We start from the raw sequence: 14384 nt of genomic DNA on the forward strand, positions 1-14384 counted from the left end.
TCTTAAAGCTGATCTTGAGAAACAACAGATATTCAAAATGGCTTTTAAAAAAAGGTTTATTTCAGAAATACTTTGAGTACAAAATAAGCAAGCAGCTTTGTTTCTTATATTACATTTGAACACATTTCCAATAATAAAAAACAAAATAATACATTTGTAATTGCAAAAGGCAACAATAGATCTCATGGATAACATCATTATTCTCTGTGCAGACAGAGTATTCTGTTAATTCCAGATCATTGATCATGCAGGCCAACGGGAGATCATAGGCGGCAAGCCAGCATCTTCCTCCTTCCACGCAGGCACAATTTATAGACATACATTGATTTAGAAAGTAGTGACTTTGTACTCGGACATGTCCATCAAACACTGACATCATTGGTTTCATCAGAGGAACCAAGTCCTTCATCAGTCTACCCCAGTGGGGTGTTCCACATGGTTGTTTTGAGTTCACTACGAAAAAAAGACGAGTTTGAAATAAGTAGAACAGAATACAGTGTGAGGTTACATGTTATACAATGTTGAATGTATACATAAGTATTTTAGCTGTAAGTGAAAGGCTAAAAACCTTAACGTTAGTGCATATTAGGTAATGAAACCTGGGAATTAAGTTCACAACTCTTTGTTCTCCCAGTATCCACACCATTGTATACCAAAGAGCAGACCAACACCGCATAGGCCTAAAGACAGGACTGCTTTACCACCATTCAAATAAATACATTTCATCAGTAGTTGCAACATGACCTGCTATAATGTTCCCTTTGCCATATAGAGTCCTCATAACAATGACTCGGGGGAACAACGTCCAGGTCCCACAGGAAGTATCCTTGGCTGTTGGCTGGAGTTTAGTGCCCCCATCCTCCGACACCGACACCGACCTCCTGCTGGTAGCGGTCGGTCAGGGAGTTGGCCTGCACAGTCAGCTTGGACAGTATTCCGTGGAGCCCAGTAAGGTGGAACTGGAACTGCTTCTGCAGGTCCTCTTCCTCCTCATCCTCCTCCTCGGACGACGATGACGTGAACGACGACGACGACGTGGATGCCAGCGACGTCGTCGAGTTCACGCGGGTGATCGCTCGAGTGATCTCCATGCCCTCCATCCGCCTCTCCTCCTCCTCGGCGGCGCGCCTCACGCCCCACTCGATGTCTCTGCGGATGGACTTGAGCAGCTGGTAGTAGCTGTACATGTCGCCCTCATCGTCCATGTCCGTCTTGAGGGCGGCGCTCATCTCCCGGTCCTCGTCCAGAGGGACGTCCCGGAGCAGACTGGGCACCATGACCGTCTGGTCCATGTTGTTGACGGCTCCGATGAAGCGGTTCATGGCGTTGAACAGGGAGTTCTTCTGCGTGGGGGTCTCTGACAACGACAACTGCAGCATGGTTGAAGAGTGTGTCTTGCTCTTTGGTGAAGTCGAGTGAGATCAAAGACGCCGGTTGCCTTGTCTGATGCACCGGGTGATGTTTTCTTTTTTGTTTTCGCTGCGCTCGCGCTGCTCTAATTCTCTGCTAATCGGCTTAAAGAAGCGGCTTGTTGTTCGTAGCGCCGCTGTAAATATTGGTTGCTAAGTGATTTTTCCGTGCGAGCGGAGTTAATAGTTCCGCGCTGTTTTGTTTTGGGTTCACTAGCGGTTATTCGTGCCCTCGTTTTCTCTGCCAGTCAGGAAGTACGACGGCTCTTCTTATAGCTGAGCGTGGGTTTCGTTGAAGGGCGGTCCCCCAAACCTGTTCGTCGAGGTTTTCTTTCTGTGGCGATGACCTGAAATAGCACACAACGGCATAGCCTCAGTTGACAACACACAACATGTCCAATAAATTACCAAAATAACACTTGTTGGGACTTTTCTGCAACTGTTCACAACTTACCAAACCCTCTAGTCGGTCTCAGCGTAAGCCTGTCTAGAATAAAGAGAATACAGACAAAACTGATGGAAATTGCATCATCACATTCCTCATTCTGATCCGATGAGCCACCCAACAAGATAGGGCGAGGCCTCTGAGCTGAGCGCCGAGTCATGAATATTCATTAGCCAGCCATCGGCCCACTGCTTAGACGTCTCGTCCAGCAAATCAGATGGCCACATGCAGGCCTCGGCGGCGGGACAAACCCAGGCTCTGACCAATGAGGACTTACCAGGTCTATGAACCAGCTGTCAAAGACAGAAACCACGTTCTTTAGCTCCCAACCCAAGTACAGGGTACTGTTTGTCGGTATTTGTTCATATTCATTTATTTAGAAATATATGAGATTTATGAATATATGCGTATAGGGTGGTGTGCAATGGAGATGTGAACTAATTTTATCGTTAATGTTACTGTTACAGTTATATACAGCTATGGTTTGGGGAGCTTCTAAATATGATGTTATTGTTTTAAAAAAGTAGGTTTATATTGGTTATAACACATGTGTTACGGGCATGTTGTAGGATATTGGACACCCCACTCATTGCCTGTAAATAGGTGGGGGGATGTACTGGTAAACAAATAGCAGTCATTGCTGCATGGTCAACTTGTTTGCGTCTAACTGGCATTTGAACATTTCAGTTAACTTGTTTTCGAGACCTTGAGCGCAATGCAGTCAGCACTCATTCTGACTCGTCTTCAGGGCAACAGATAACATGCAGAGGGGGTAGGCAAAGGCTCCCTGCTCCACAGAATAACTTGGAGGGAAGAAACAGGGCTGTGAGCGGTGCTTACGGGAGGGTCTGATAGGGAAGCCATGGTGGTGAGACCATGAAGACAAAGAGAGAGAGGGCAGAAAGACGGCTGAAAGTAAAGTTGGAGAGTGTCGGACAGAAACCGTGCAAGCTATACAAACACCTCAAAAAAATGCAAGGACACAGTGTACCGGAAGTCATTGTTTATGCTCCCTGTTTCAGAAGTTTCACAAGAACAGGAATGAGGAGAATGGCGTCCCTGCCGATCACCAAACTCGCTTGGTGGGTCCGTTGGCTCTGTGTGACTCCCTCTGGGCCATCCGTCATCGTTTGCATAACCTCCAAACTATTTGAAATCAATGTCGCTTAACAGGGCAGGTTTGCTGCAAACCCTGTTTCACTTTCCCCCGCTCGCCCCTGACAGGTTGGTTTCAGTGAGAGAGGGGAGCCAAAGGGGAGGGGGCCATGGGCCACCGCCATGCCTTCAGCCGAAAACAGCGAGGCCAAAAGAGGCCCGCTTCTTTTGAAGAAACGGCCCCCGCTTCTTGAAAGACCCCTGCCCCCATCCCCTCTTCTCCTCTTACAGACTCACACACACACACTCAATGTTTTTTTCTCCGGGGAGAGTCCATCGCTAGCCACCCCCCCCCCCCCCCCCCCTCCTTCCTAACACGCACAGACATGCATGCACGCACACACTCTTGGCATCTCAGTTTTGACAAAGGAACCCGGGATCTGTTGGGGAAATGTCTCTCGACAGCCCATCATATAAGGAGCTACGCATCTGACGATTACGCCTGATGTCATCATCGTCCCACAGGCCGCGAGACGTGCTGGTGTCTGAGTGTATGTGTGTGAGTGTGGTGTATGTGTGTCTGTGTGTGTGTGTGTGTGTTTGTGTGTCGGTTTGTCTGTGTGTGAGTGTGTGTCTGTGTGTGAGTGTGTGTCTGGTGTGTGGGTTTGTTGGTGTGTGTGTTAGTGTGTGAATCTGTGTGTGTGAGTGTTGGCGTGTGTGTGTGTGTAAATGTGTGAGTGTGTGATTAGGTGGGTGGTGAGGGGAGGTGGGGGTGCATACCATCACCAGCCCGAGTGAAAACTCTAGTAACTTGTCAACACAAGGTGTGTGTGTTCCTGGAACATGTGAGCCGTCAACCGTCGTCGTGGGCACCATCTGAGATCAGCGTCGTTCTGGAACAGATGCACTGACAACAACAACAACAACAACAACATTGACGGCAGTAGCCGTGACATGATAAAGGACAGACACAGCTGGGAAGATCAAATCTCACTTCCGGTTCTCATGTGCTGTGCAGTGTTACGGCAAAACATTTTTATTATTAGCATTAACCAAACAAGGAATAAGTTGAAAAGCTTATTTTTGGGCAGCACTGGAGTGAGGTGAAATGTATGTATTTACCAAATGTATTATATATGTATTATATATATATATATATATATATATATATATATATATATATATGTATATATATAATGGTACTGTGCCATGTAAGATGTGCTGCTTTACAGCCATTGTTCTCCCTTTATAACCTATGGAGAGAAACGTTGATGTTCAACTTGGAAAGTACTAATGAGCACGACTTAGGTTTACTTAGTTGAATGGGGGCCTGGTTAAATTATTGCAAAAGGGTTTAGTTCAAAGGGATGACTTTTGTTTGAATCAATCACACAATCAAACACAGACTCACATCTCTTTGTGAAAATACTCTTTCATGTACTACATTACATTCTTCATAGAAAGCTGAAGTAAAAAAGATATTTAGCGGGCTAAATTGCTGCTTCTTTGCATGTCGTTACAACTTACCCGTGTAGAACCGTAGGTCTATCATAACAGTGTAGCTCATTGAGAAGATACTAGCATTTGTTTTTCATAATAGGCCCAGCCCTATTGAAATTTGCATGTCAACTTGATGAGATTGTATCTCTCTTTAGACAGAATACATTGCAGGAAGTAAAGAGCACCATAGCCTATAAAAGGTAATTCTGAAAAAAAAAGAAACGAAGGAGAGACGACAGAGCGAGGACATAATCAGTGCCTGATCGTCGAGATTTGTTGCAAGCAAAAAAGATTTTCCCAAACTTAATGTGATCTTTTTGTGCTAGGTTTGTCCTCCACTGAGGCAAATTGTAACCTGTTGTCGAAAAAGCTTTAAAAAGCCATATAAAATAGAAAGTCTTGGCTTTAACTTGTGATATTTGGAATTAGGTAGGACTGGGTCTTGATGAAGGGTATTACATACGTGCAGCCTAATTAAATCTAAAATTTAAATTCCTTTTGATTTAACATTAGAAATGTCACGCCAGATACAATACGGTAACACAATTTGGTTAAAATGTTTATCTTTCCGTAAGTCCGCGTGGATATGAACATGCGCGATGGTGCGCGTTTGTTTAATAGCCTTTCCCCTCTCGGGTGACTCCTGTTGCCTATAGCCCATTAAGCCTCGTCGCGAGGTGGTGGAGGGAGGCTGTGCGCGGGAAGCCAACGGCACGCACGCTCCATTAGCGGACCCACTGCCGCGCCGATCTGCCGGTAATTTGCGTAACGAGATGAGAGCGCCCCGGTTAGCGGTCTCCCTGGGTAACGGCCTCCCACCGCCCTTATCTATCTCCTTGTTTCCGGTGCGCAGCAACACACGCGCGCGCACACACACACACACACACACACACACACACACACACACACACACACACACACACACACACACACACACACAGGCGCAGCCACACACGCACACACTAACACACGGCCGCGCAGCAACACACACACCCACACAAGCGCACACGCAAACGTCGGCGATAGACACCCCTTGTTTTGCATCGCGCGGAGCTTCAACGTTACGATTTACAGCGTTGGTCCAGCGCCCTCAAGCGGCCACAAAATGCAACATCCAAGAAGTTACGATTGTTTTTTTCCCTTCGCTATTGCGCACCACAACCGACCGTTCGGCCCCTACCAATTTTTGAAGTTCTAATATTGTTTAAAGTTTTAATATCGTTTGGTGTATGACACATCCAGAGCATTAAGGCCTCTAACAATATTTTCTTCATTTTTCCAGCCATTGAAGCGCTCTGATCCAATTAGATGCATTAATGATTTCTAGATAAAGGGTTTTTTGGTAGAAAAGCTCTGTTAAAACACATAATATCCCAACACTCATATGTAAGACACAAAACTCAGTCAAACCGTTATTCTGAATATTTATTAATATTAAGACCACTGATGGCATTTTAGAGAAGAATGACAATAGCATGGTTAGTAGTTGTTGAGTCTCTGGTGACCCCATGTGTAAGCTGGATAGAATTACAATTCATTATTTACATTAGTTGGTTCGAGAAATAAAATTAAATTCCCCTGGGAAATTTAGTCACTAAATAATTTTCAGACTGATAAGCAAAACATTTAGATAAACGGACGACGACCATCAAATGATTAATGTTTACACAAGAAGCGCGCACACAAGTTCAGTCAGTCCCGCAGATTGACCAGCACGCATGCGCATTAACAGGCATGCAGCCACGTGCACGCAAATACAAAGCTGTTTAAATTGGCCGTGAACAAAACTATCAATAAATGTACATTATGTGTGTTTGCCATCACGTGCGAAGCAAACATAAATCTCAAACAAATACAGAGTGATAGCAAAAGCCTACCTTTAGCATATTATCCAGATTAGGTGAAACATTACATCATCCACATTAACATACATTGTTTACATATCTACAGTCTGAGAACATGTTAAAATGCAGGGATAAAATGCTGACGCAGCTCATTTTCTTAAATATGATGATATCAGGATCAATGCAAAGCAAATAATAACAACCCAAGTCATTTCGGAATAAATCAGAACTATAGAGAATGAGGAAAAGAAGAAAGAGAAGAAAAGGTTGAACTCATAGAACCAATGACTCCTCTATCATCTATGATAATGGTAAAACAAATTTCCAAATTTTAAGTTTCCATAGGATTGAAACTATTTTATAACTTTTTGTTTTTTGTTTCTTCAGACTGTATAGGAGGGTAGAAGAACCTCCCATTGAACTTTAAAGGAAATCTAAGGGGAAATGTTAACTGTGGCTAAGACAACCAAAATAAAATAACTAGCAAAATGTGGCTAGGTACAACATGTGTTGTAACCAGTCAGGGGAAAAATGGCATGTTATTTAAAGTTCGATCAAGAGGTAAAACCAAAGACGCAAGAAATATCCTTTAAAATGTTTATCAAAATTCTGTTTGTATATGTACCTAGAATCAACATAAGCCTATTGAATCTGGGTAAAATCTCCATTTCATGTTTATATACATTGCCCCTTTTGCGGGGTGTGCACAACGATTTCACATTCACTTCACATTTAGTTTATAACGTGTCATTACACTACACTTAATTGATAACTTAATCTTAACTAATTAATTGCAAATGCAGTACACTAAACATATTTTGCCTAAACCAAAAGTCCAGAAGCTCTCAAAACAACGAAAGTCCATTTTCATGAGACATTATCTTCAATAGGATATGTATGTCTGATATTCTCTGCTCAATAAAGCTTTGATAATATATGTCCAATAAAATAGTAACCAGATTTGTCATTGTATAATTTTTTCAAAAAATATAATAATATCAACTTTTGATATATTATCATAGATACCAAATCCAAGTCATGGTCGTTTTTGGTTGTCGTTTGGCCTTTATTACGGTAGAAAGTTTGTTCCTGGACAATGTCGCAATCCAGTACACGTGGATCATATTGCCTTCATCTGTGAGATCAAGTTGTGCCAAATAAGGCATCAAACAATAGAAAGCTTTCAGAGTGCTATGTGTTCCCCGAACCCCTGCATACATCCCCATGAGCAACCTCTAGACCCAGCGGAAAAGTAAAGGATTGCACGGAAAGCATTGAGCACATCTACAGCGAGTGTTAAGGAATGGTGCTTTTACAAGGAAGTTACATTAAGGTATTACATTAAGGTCACAGACAGAGAGAGAGTGACAGAGAGAGAGTGACAGTGAGAGAGAGAGAGAGAGAGGGAGATTCATTTTCATTCAGTAGTGTGCTAGTTGTCGCCTCCTCGTTTATAACCTCATATAAGGTGCAAATTTGTTCTCTCCGCTCTTCATCACCCTAGAGACAAAAAGAGAAAACAGTTACCTTAGGGACAACAATGAAATCGTGTGAGTGTGTATGTATACGTGCATCCATGTGTATGTGTGAGTAAGTACATCCATGTATGTGTGTATGAGCATGTTTTTGGCTGCGGTTGTGTGCCTGTTTGGGCATGTGCGTATGTGTGTACATGCATGTGTGTGCGTGTGAGTACGAACATCACTGACCTGGAAATACCACATCAGCTAAACCATCTCGTACTGATTGGCTGTTATGATCCTGGACAGACAGCAGGCCAGCAGCATGCCAATCAACTGACAAAGAGACAGACGGATAACATTTCGGTTATCAGCTATAATTTCAGTTAGGATCATGACGTTCACGCGACATCACAAAGGCTTCCACATGTCTCTCTCTCTCAGTCTCTCTCTCTCACTCTCCCTCTCTCTCTCACCCACCTGAGAGAAGGCTATTCCAAACGTGACACCAGCGATGATGGCCATGTTGGTCTCCATGAACGATGTCACCAACTCATAGCAACCCTGAAGGAAAAGAAGAAGTGTATCAATTAGAGCAGTGACCACTCTCTCAACAACAGCAAAACAGAAGGGAACGCGATAAACCTCAACCCAGGACACATGATAAAGTGGTCCACACATGATGAGCAGTCAGGGTCCACGTTGCCAGTATTGCCGATGTATTCCAATGGGGCTCAGCGCTGAAGCCCACTCTGGTGTTGACGCTGGCCGCAGCAGACCACCTAGATTCTCCTCGTTGACGCTGCGCTCTTCCAAGTTCAAGTTCATATTTGACCCGGTAGACACAGACCTCTTGGAGCATGTCCAATCAGATCACAGCTTTGTTTGATGTTCTAAAATCAACAGATGCCAACAGCTTTTCGTAATTTCCTAACCTAAATCCCATCTGTTGGCTGTGCACAGCGTCAAGCAATTGCCGATTGGTAGAGTTGAGAACCGGGTGCAGTGTTTTGTTTTCTACAGACAGAGACAGGATAAAATGAATGCACCTGCCGAAATCCAAACACTGTATTTTCAGTTGGATACACAAAACAACTTTTGAGCAGTGTATTGGACTGATTTTCAACAGAGCAGACTGTCTCGTGAATCCGGTTCACAGATTTCCTCTTTGCCTCATGTGCATTTAGGATCGTAAACGATATACTGCCCCCTTGTGTTCACATTGGGGTGAGGTGGAAGTACAAAAGCAGAGATCTGCCTCGTTTCTCCGAGCTTCTTCTGCCATGCGTTGAGCGCAGCAGAGCAGTGAATGCAGCCCTCAGATACACAGACACACTGACCTGGTGATAGACCTTGGTGGGGGCGGCGGTTGCGTTGCGGAGGTCCTGCGTGCTGCAGTCAGCCGAGTTGAGGCAGCAGCTGGGGGGGATGCCGTTGGCCGGGTAGTAAACACTGGCCAGCCAGCTGGTGTAGTTGTACACACCACAGCAGCGCAGCTACAGAGAGGGGGGGGGGATTGGATGGGATGAGATATGAGATATATGAGAGAGAGAGAGAAAGAGAAAGAGAAAGAGAAAGAGAAAGAGAGAGAGAGAGAGAGAGAGAGTTGCAGACAGTGATAGAAAAAAGTAAAGTGAGCAAAAGAGAAAAAAAAACGGAAGGAACGGATGTTAGAAAAATGATAAAAGAAGAGTTTGAAAAATGTAATAAAGAGAGAAAGGGATTCCCAGGTTGACAGAGTAAGGAAGAACAAGGGAAGGATTTAGATAGCAAAATGCCACCGCCATCCGCCCCAACGGTGTGCATCTGTTGCAACGCATTGCCGTGGCGTCAGGGGACTTACATGGTGCTGTAAATAGTCTACAGCGACGCTTGCTTCGTTTTCAGCATTATAGTTGAGCACAGCGTCGGTGTACGTCCTTAAAAAGGTTCCCTTTATCTGGGGGGGATGACAACAGAAACACCACGCTTGGTTACACAGGCTTGACAGTGAGTTACTGGGCTCATTTTACCACCGAGATGAAAATGTCTGGAGAATGCGCAAGGAGGCCCCTCAGACCTCGTGACGGAAGACGAATCCAGAGATGCCGGCCACCAGCTCGGCCAGGAAGACCAGAGAGAGGAACATGGCGTACTGCAAGGACAGAGACACACACACGCGTGTTGTAGCTAGCCTGGAGACCGGGGTCAATGCACATAATCCTTTCTAATGTCCCCTATCCAGTACATGCACACACACGCACTTAGCCACACACATTAACATAGATACATACACGCACAGATGCACACACACTGAACCATACGCACTTGACCACCATAAACGGAGAGCGTTGCCCTATGGCGTCTATTGGGTTTGTGATCCCGCTTCAGCGAATAGAGGTCACTCATTATCCCCTTTATCAAGTGAGCCAAGGCTAATTAATCAACATTTATAACACATAGCTCCCTCCCTCTCCCCTGCCACTCTCCCTCCCCTCCCCTCCATCGCGTCTCTCCCTCGCATCTCTCCCTCCCCTCAATAACATCTCTCCCTGCCTCCCTTCCTTCCACTTTTCTCCCCACCCTCATTCCCCGATCCCTCCAGAACTCCTCCATTTCTCCACCCTCCCTCCCACACTACTCCCCCCCCCCCCCTCTCCTTCTTTCCTCCCCATCAGCCATCCATCACTCCCCACTCCCATCCTGGCATCCCGTCCCTCTCTTCCCCCCCCCCTCACATCCGCCTCCTCCTTCCCCCTGTCCCTGCCTTCAATCCCTCTCCCTCCCTGCCCTGGCCTTCCCTTCTCCTCCCTCCCCCACCCCCCACTCCCTTGCTCTCTCCTTCCCCTCCCATCCCTTCTATCTCCAGTCACCAGCTTCAGCATCCAGGGGCTCCCCCTGCAGGTGGCGAAGCATCCGAACAGGCCGAACACCACGATGACGGTCCCGGTGCCGATGAGGACGTAGGGCGCGTTGGTGGAGTTGTCGGCGATCAGCGAGATGTAGGGTCCCAGCATTATCTTGCCCCATATTCCCACCGCCAACAGGATAGCCCCAGTTATCTGTCAGACGAGAGGGAGGGAGGAAAAGGAGGGAGAGGCAGGAAAGATGGGGAGAGGGGAGGTAGAGAGGTAAAAGAGGGAGAGAGAGCGAGAGGATAGTGTGTGGGAGTTGAGAAAAACCGAGAGGAAGTGGATGAGAAACATGAAATGAGGAAGGAAGAGCATCATTTAAACAGATCCCCTGTGCGGTGGCAGGAGAGCCAACGTTTCCATTGCTCTAATCGGAGGAAGGCAGCGAGAGGCGGATCGAGATGAACAATAAAAGAAGAGCGATGGGAGACTGTGGCTGAGGAGGGGCGGGAGGGGAAGGTGGTGGCAGACCTATGTGAGAGGAATGGATCCTGATCGTAAGACACATCGCTTGCTCGCTTTCGGAACATTGATTTAAACACACACACACAGGCCGGCACACACACACAGACACACACACACACACACACACACACACACACACACACACACACACACACACACACACACACACACACACACACACACACACACACACACACACACACACACACACACACACAAACAAGACGGGGGACAAATCAAAGAGGCTCTTTGACAGGCGCTTCCCTTGTTGCCTCTCTTAGCATTTCAAATGAGGGCCGTGGATAAAGGAACGGTTGTGGTTGTGGTGCTGCAACCAGCAGCTCCCTGGGCTCGGGAGGTCTTACTGGGAAGGAGGTGAGCAACAGATGCCAACGACAGGCTTCCTGCAGGGGGGAGCGGGAGAGCGGGAGAGAGGGGGGGGGGGGGCAACCCATCCACATCCTTGCGGACAGGAGCGGTACGAGCGGTGAATCACCGCTCCTGCTGCCATTTTATGGGACCAGAGAGGACGAGTCCGCTTACAAAATGGCCCGATGATCACACCTCCCGGCAATGTCCCGACAAATGGGTGATAATTATCTCCTGTGCCATGAATAAAGATTTCAATGATTGATATCAGTCAGGGCTGTATTTAAGTGGCTCCCTCCCTTCTATTCCTTGTAAGGATGTTTCAATGATATACAGATACTTCTTTTGGTCAAATAATTCCATGGCTTAGAGTGAAAAATTACTTGGCTATGTCGTAATAACCAAACATAATTATATTTTGACCCTGCCGTTATAGTAATCCTAGGTAAACAAACTTATATGAAGCTGTAAACAAATACACAGCAGCAGTCGGATGATTATTCTTTATAATAATTCCGTCTTCATTAAATATCAATAGCAAATGGCCACCACTGAATATTAAACACGGATCAGCTTGGGTCTTTACTCAAAGCCAGCAGGGAAATCAGGGACTGGTTGTCTAGACTACTTGTCTGTCAATGAATTCCAAACAGCTTGCACCCTCAACGCACACACACACACACACACACACACACACACACACACACACACACACACACACACACACACACACACACACACACACACACACACACACACACACACACACACACACACACACACGCACACACACACACAAAAATGTAATACCATGCCAGCTACTGTGGTAATAATACCCAGTTCGTAACAGGTCACCTCTACCCCAATTAAGAAAGGGAAGGTGTCTGCCAGCCGTGTGTGCAACATACTACATAGTATATCGCCTGAACACCCACCAGGTTCTGCTATTCTAGGTATGGGCATGGGGGACATCTGAAATCGGATGCTGTGGCCTGGGCATGAAGGAGAACTGAGAGTGAACGGCCAGTCTGGACTAAATATACATTTTGAGGGCTGTGACTCCCACATGCCTGCGGGCCGGTTTAGAAGAAGGAATGGTGCATCATTCGAGGAATTCATATTGTTTACATGCAATCAATATAACATTTCCTTTGGAGATATATATATATATATATATATATATATATATATATATATATATATATATATATATATATATATATATATATATATATATATATATATATATATATATATATATATATAAATAAAAAAATGTATACCTGAATATAATAAATGAAAGACAAAAACTATGTATATATACTCAGACAATATGTATTAAAACCACCTCAGGTTGATTTCATATGATGTCTGTCATTTACAAACACATATGGAAAGTTTGCGTGTTTGTGCGTGCATGCGCGCGTGCGTGCGTGTGTGTTACAGGGATATGCATTTGCAGCTAACAACAAAATCGCACTTGTAATGTTTGCGTTCTTTGGAAACATCCCGAGGGGCGTATTTTCTGAGAGGCACCAACACATCTTTATCTTAACACAATAGGACTCACAAAATAGCAGCAGCTGACAGGTGCACATGGCCCTTTAAGAATCTACACCAACAGCCCCCGAGAATATCAAGGATAACAATACTGGCCTCTTGATATTTTATGGAATTGGTTGCGAAATGGTGCTATGACAAACTAGTTTGCTGTATCCCTGTTCAACATCAGCGCTCACAGATTCACGCTTGGGCGTTGTGTATCCACTATTTTTTGCGCTGGTGTCAGTGACGCCTGAAAGATATCATGAGCCTCAACATAACATGGATGCCGTTCGATTAGGACCATAACGGACCACACCAACATCAATCAACATTGAAATCAAAACGCCACAACGTCAATACAACATTAAAGCTAGACAGCAATTACCAGCCACCAAAAAAACGTAATAAATAATAGATGTAAACAGCATGACTCCCGTGTTCGCCACCACCACCATGATGGTGAGCCCCCGATCACTTCATCATGCACAACACAAGACTCCCTGCCTATAGAAAAACACGGTGGCGATGCTACATGAAGCCACAATCAATCGGGAGATAAGTAACAGCCGAACATACCCAAAACACGAAGGAATAGACGACGAGAAGGGTCTTCAGGCAGGTTATTACTGGTTTGGTCTCCATCCTGATTTTTTTTTTGTAGCGTTACAGCTGAAATTCTTGCTCCGGAAACGTCTCTGTGTAGACTGGTTGCGTTGCGAGCACGCGTGTGATGTACCAGCGGAGCGTCACCGTCGCCTACAACCATTTTTATTATGGGAGTGAGAAAACCGTTATATGTGTGCTTATATTCTTGTAATTATATGGGTTTCATAGTTAGCACATTATGGTTTTATATATATTTTAATGCGAGTTTCAAGTTAAACAAGATAAGGAAGAATCGATGAAAAGAGTGTGCAAACACCTTTACTAAGTAACTTGATTTTATATGAATGTTAATTACAAACATGGTCGTTCCTTAACTTCTGCAATAGGTAGGGCTATCTGTTTTAAAACATTTTATTTATTTAAAAAAAAAAGTTTAACCATGGTCAACATTCAATGGTATAATATACACTTACCTGTAGGCAATGTTGTCGGATTTGTTTATCTATATTAAAATTGTGCTAAATAACAGCCTGTTTGAATAGGCTATAGACCTACTTTGGGAGAGGAATATTGCAGAGAATTTGACTGTCCCAGATCAGCGCAGAACGTTGTGTCGTTCAGCCTACCATTAAGCACATTTTTTAGTAGTCAACCCACATTTCTGTAGCCACCATCATCCTCTATGGCCCCCAGTAGGCCTTAGAGGGGGAGGACAATTGCCAGATTTTCCAGTCCTTTGTCTGTGAATACAAATG

At 44.9% G+C, this 14384-nt stretch overlaps 2 protein-coding genes across 2 annotated transcripts; both read right to left on the minus strand.

Annotated features, from left to right (window-relative positions):
- Positions 1–38: 38 nt before the first annotated feature.
- On the minus strand, positions 39–1995 carry LOC115533151 (mid1-interacting protein 1-B). Its single transcript, XM_030343469.1, has 2 exons — positions 1864–1995; positions 39–1756 (listed from the first exon to the last, which is right to left on the minus strand). The coding sequence occupies exon 2, from the start codon at positions 1377–1379 to the stop codon at positions 846–848; it is 534 nt and encodes a 177-aa protein (XP_030199329.1). The 5' UTR covers positions 1380–1756; positions 1864–1995; the 3' UTR covers positions 39–845.
- A 3861-nt stretch (positions 1996–5856) lies between these two features.
- On the minus strand, positions 5857–14217 carry tspan7 (tetraspanin 7). The gene is made up of 9 exons (XM_030342882.1): positions 14103–14217; positions 13600–13779; positions 10606–10794; positions 9813–9887; positions 9597–9692; positions 9094–9249; positions 8234–8317; positions 8003–8089; positions 5857–7793 (listed from the first exon to the last, which is right to left on the minus strand). The coding sequence occupies exons 2-8, from the start codon at positions 13663–13665 to the stop codon at positions 8021–8023; spliced, it is 735 nt and encodes a 244-aa protein (XP_030198742.1). The 5' UTR covers positions 13666–13779; positions 14103–14217; the 3' UTR covers positions 5857–7793; positions 8003–8020.
- Between the last annotated feature and the right edge of the window lie 167 nt (positions 14218–14384).

Source organism: Gadus morhua, chromosome 20 (assembly GCF_902167405.1).
Source record: "Gadus morhua chromosome 20, gadMor3.0, whole genome shotgun sequence".
NCBI lineage: Eukaryota > Metazoa > Chordata > Actinopteri > Gadiformes > Gadidae > Gadus > Gadus morhua.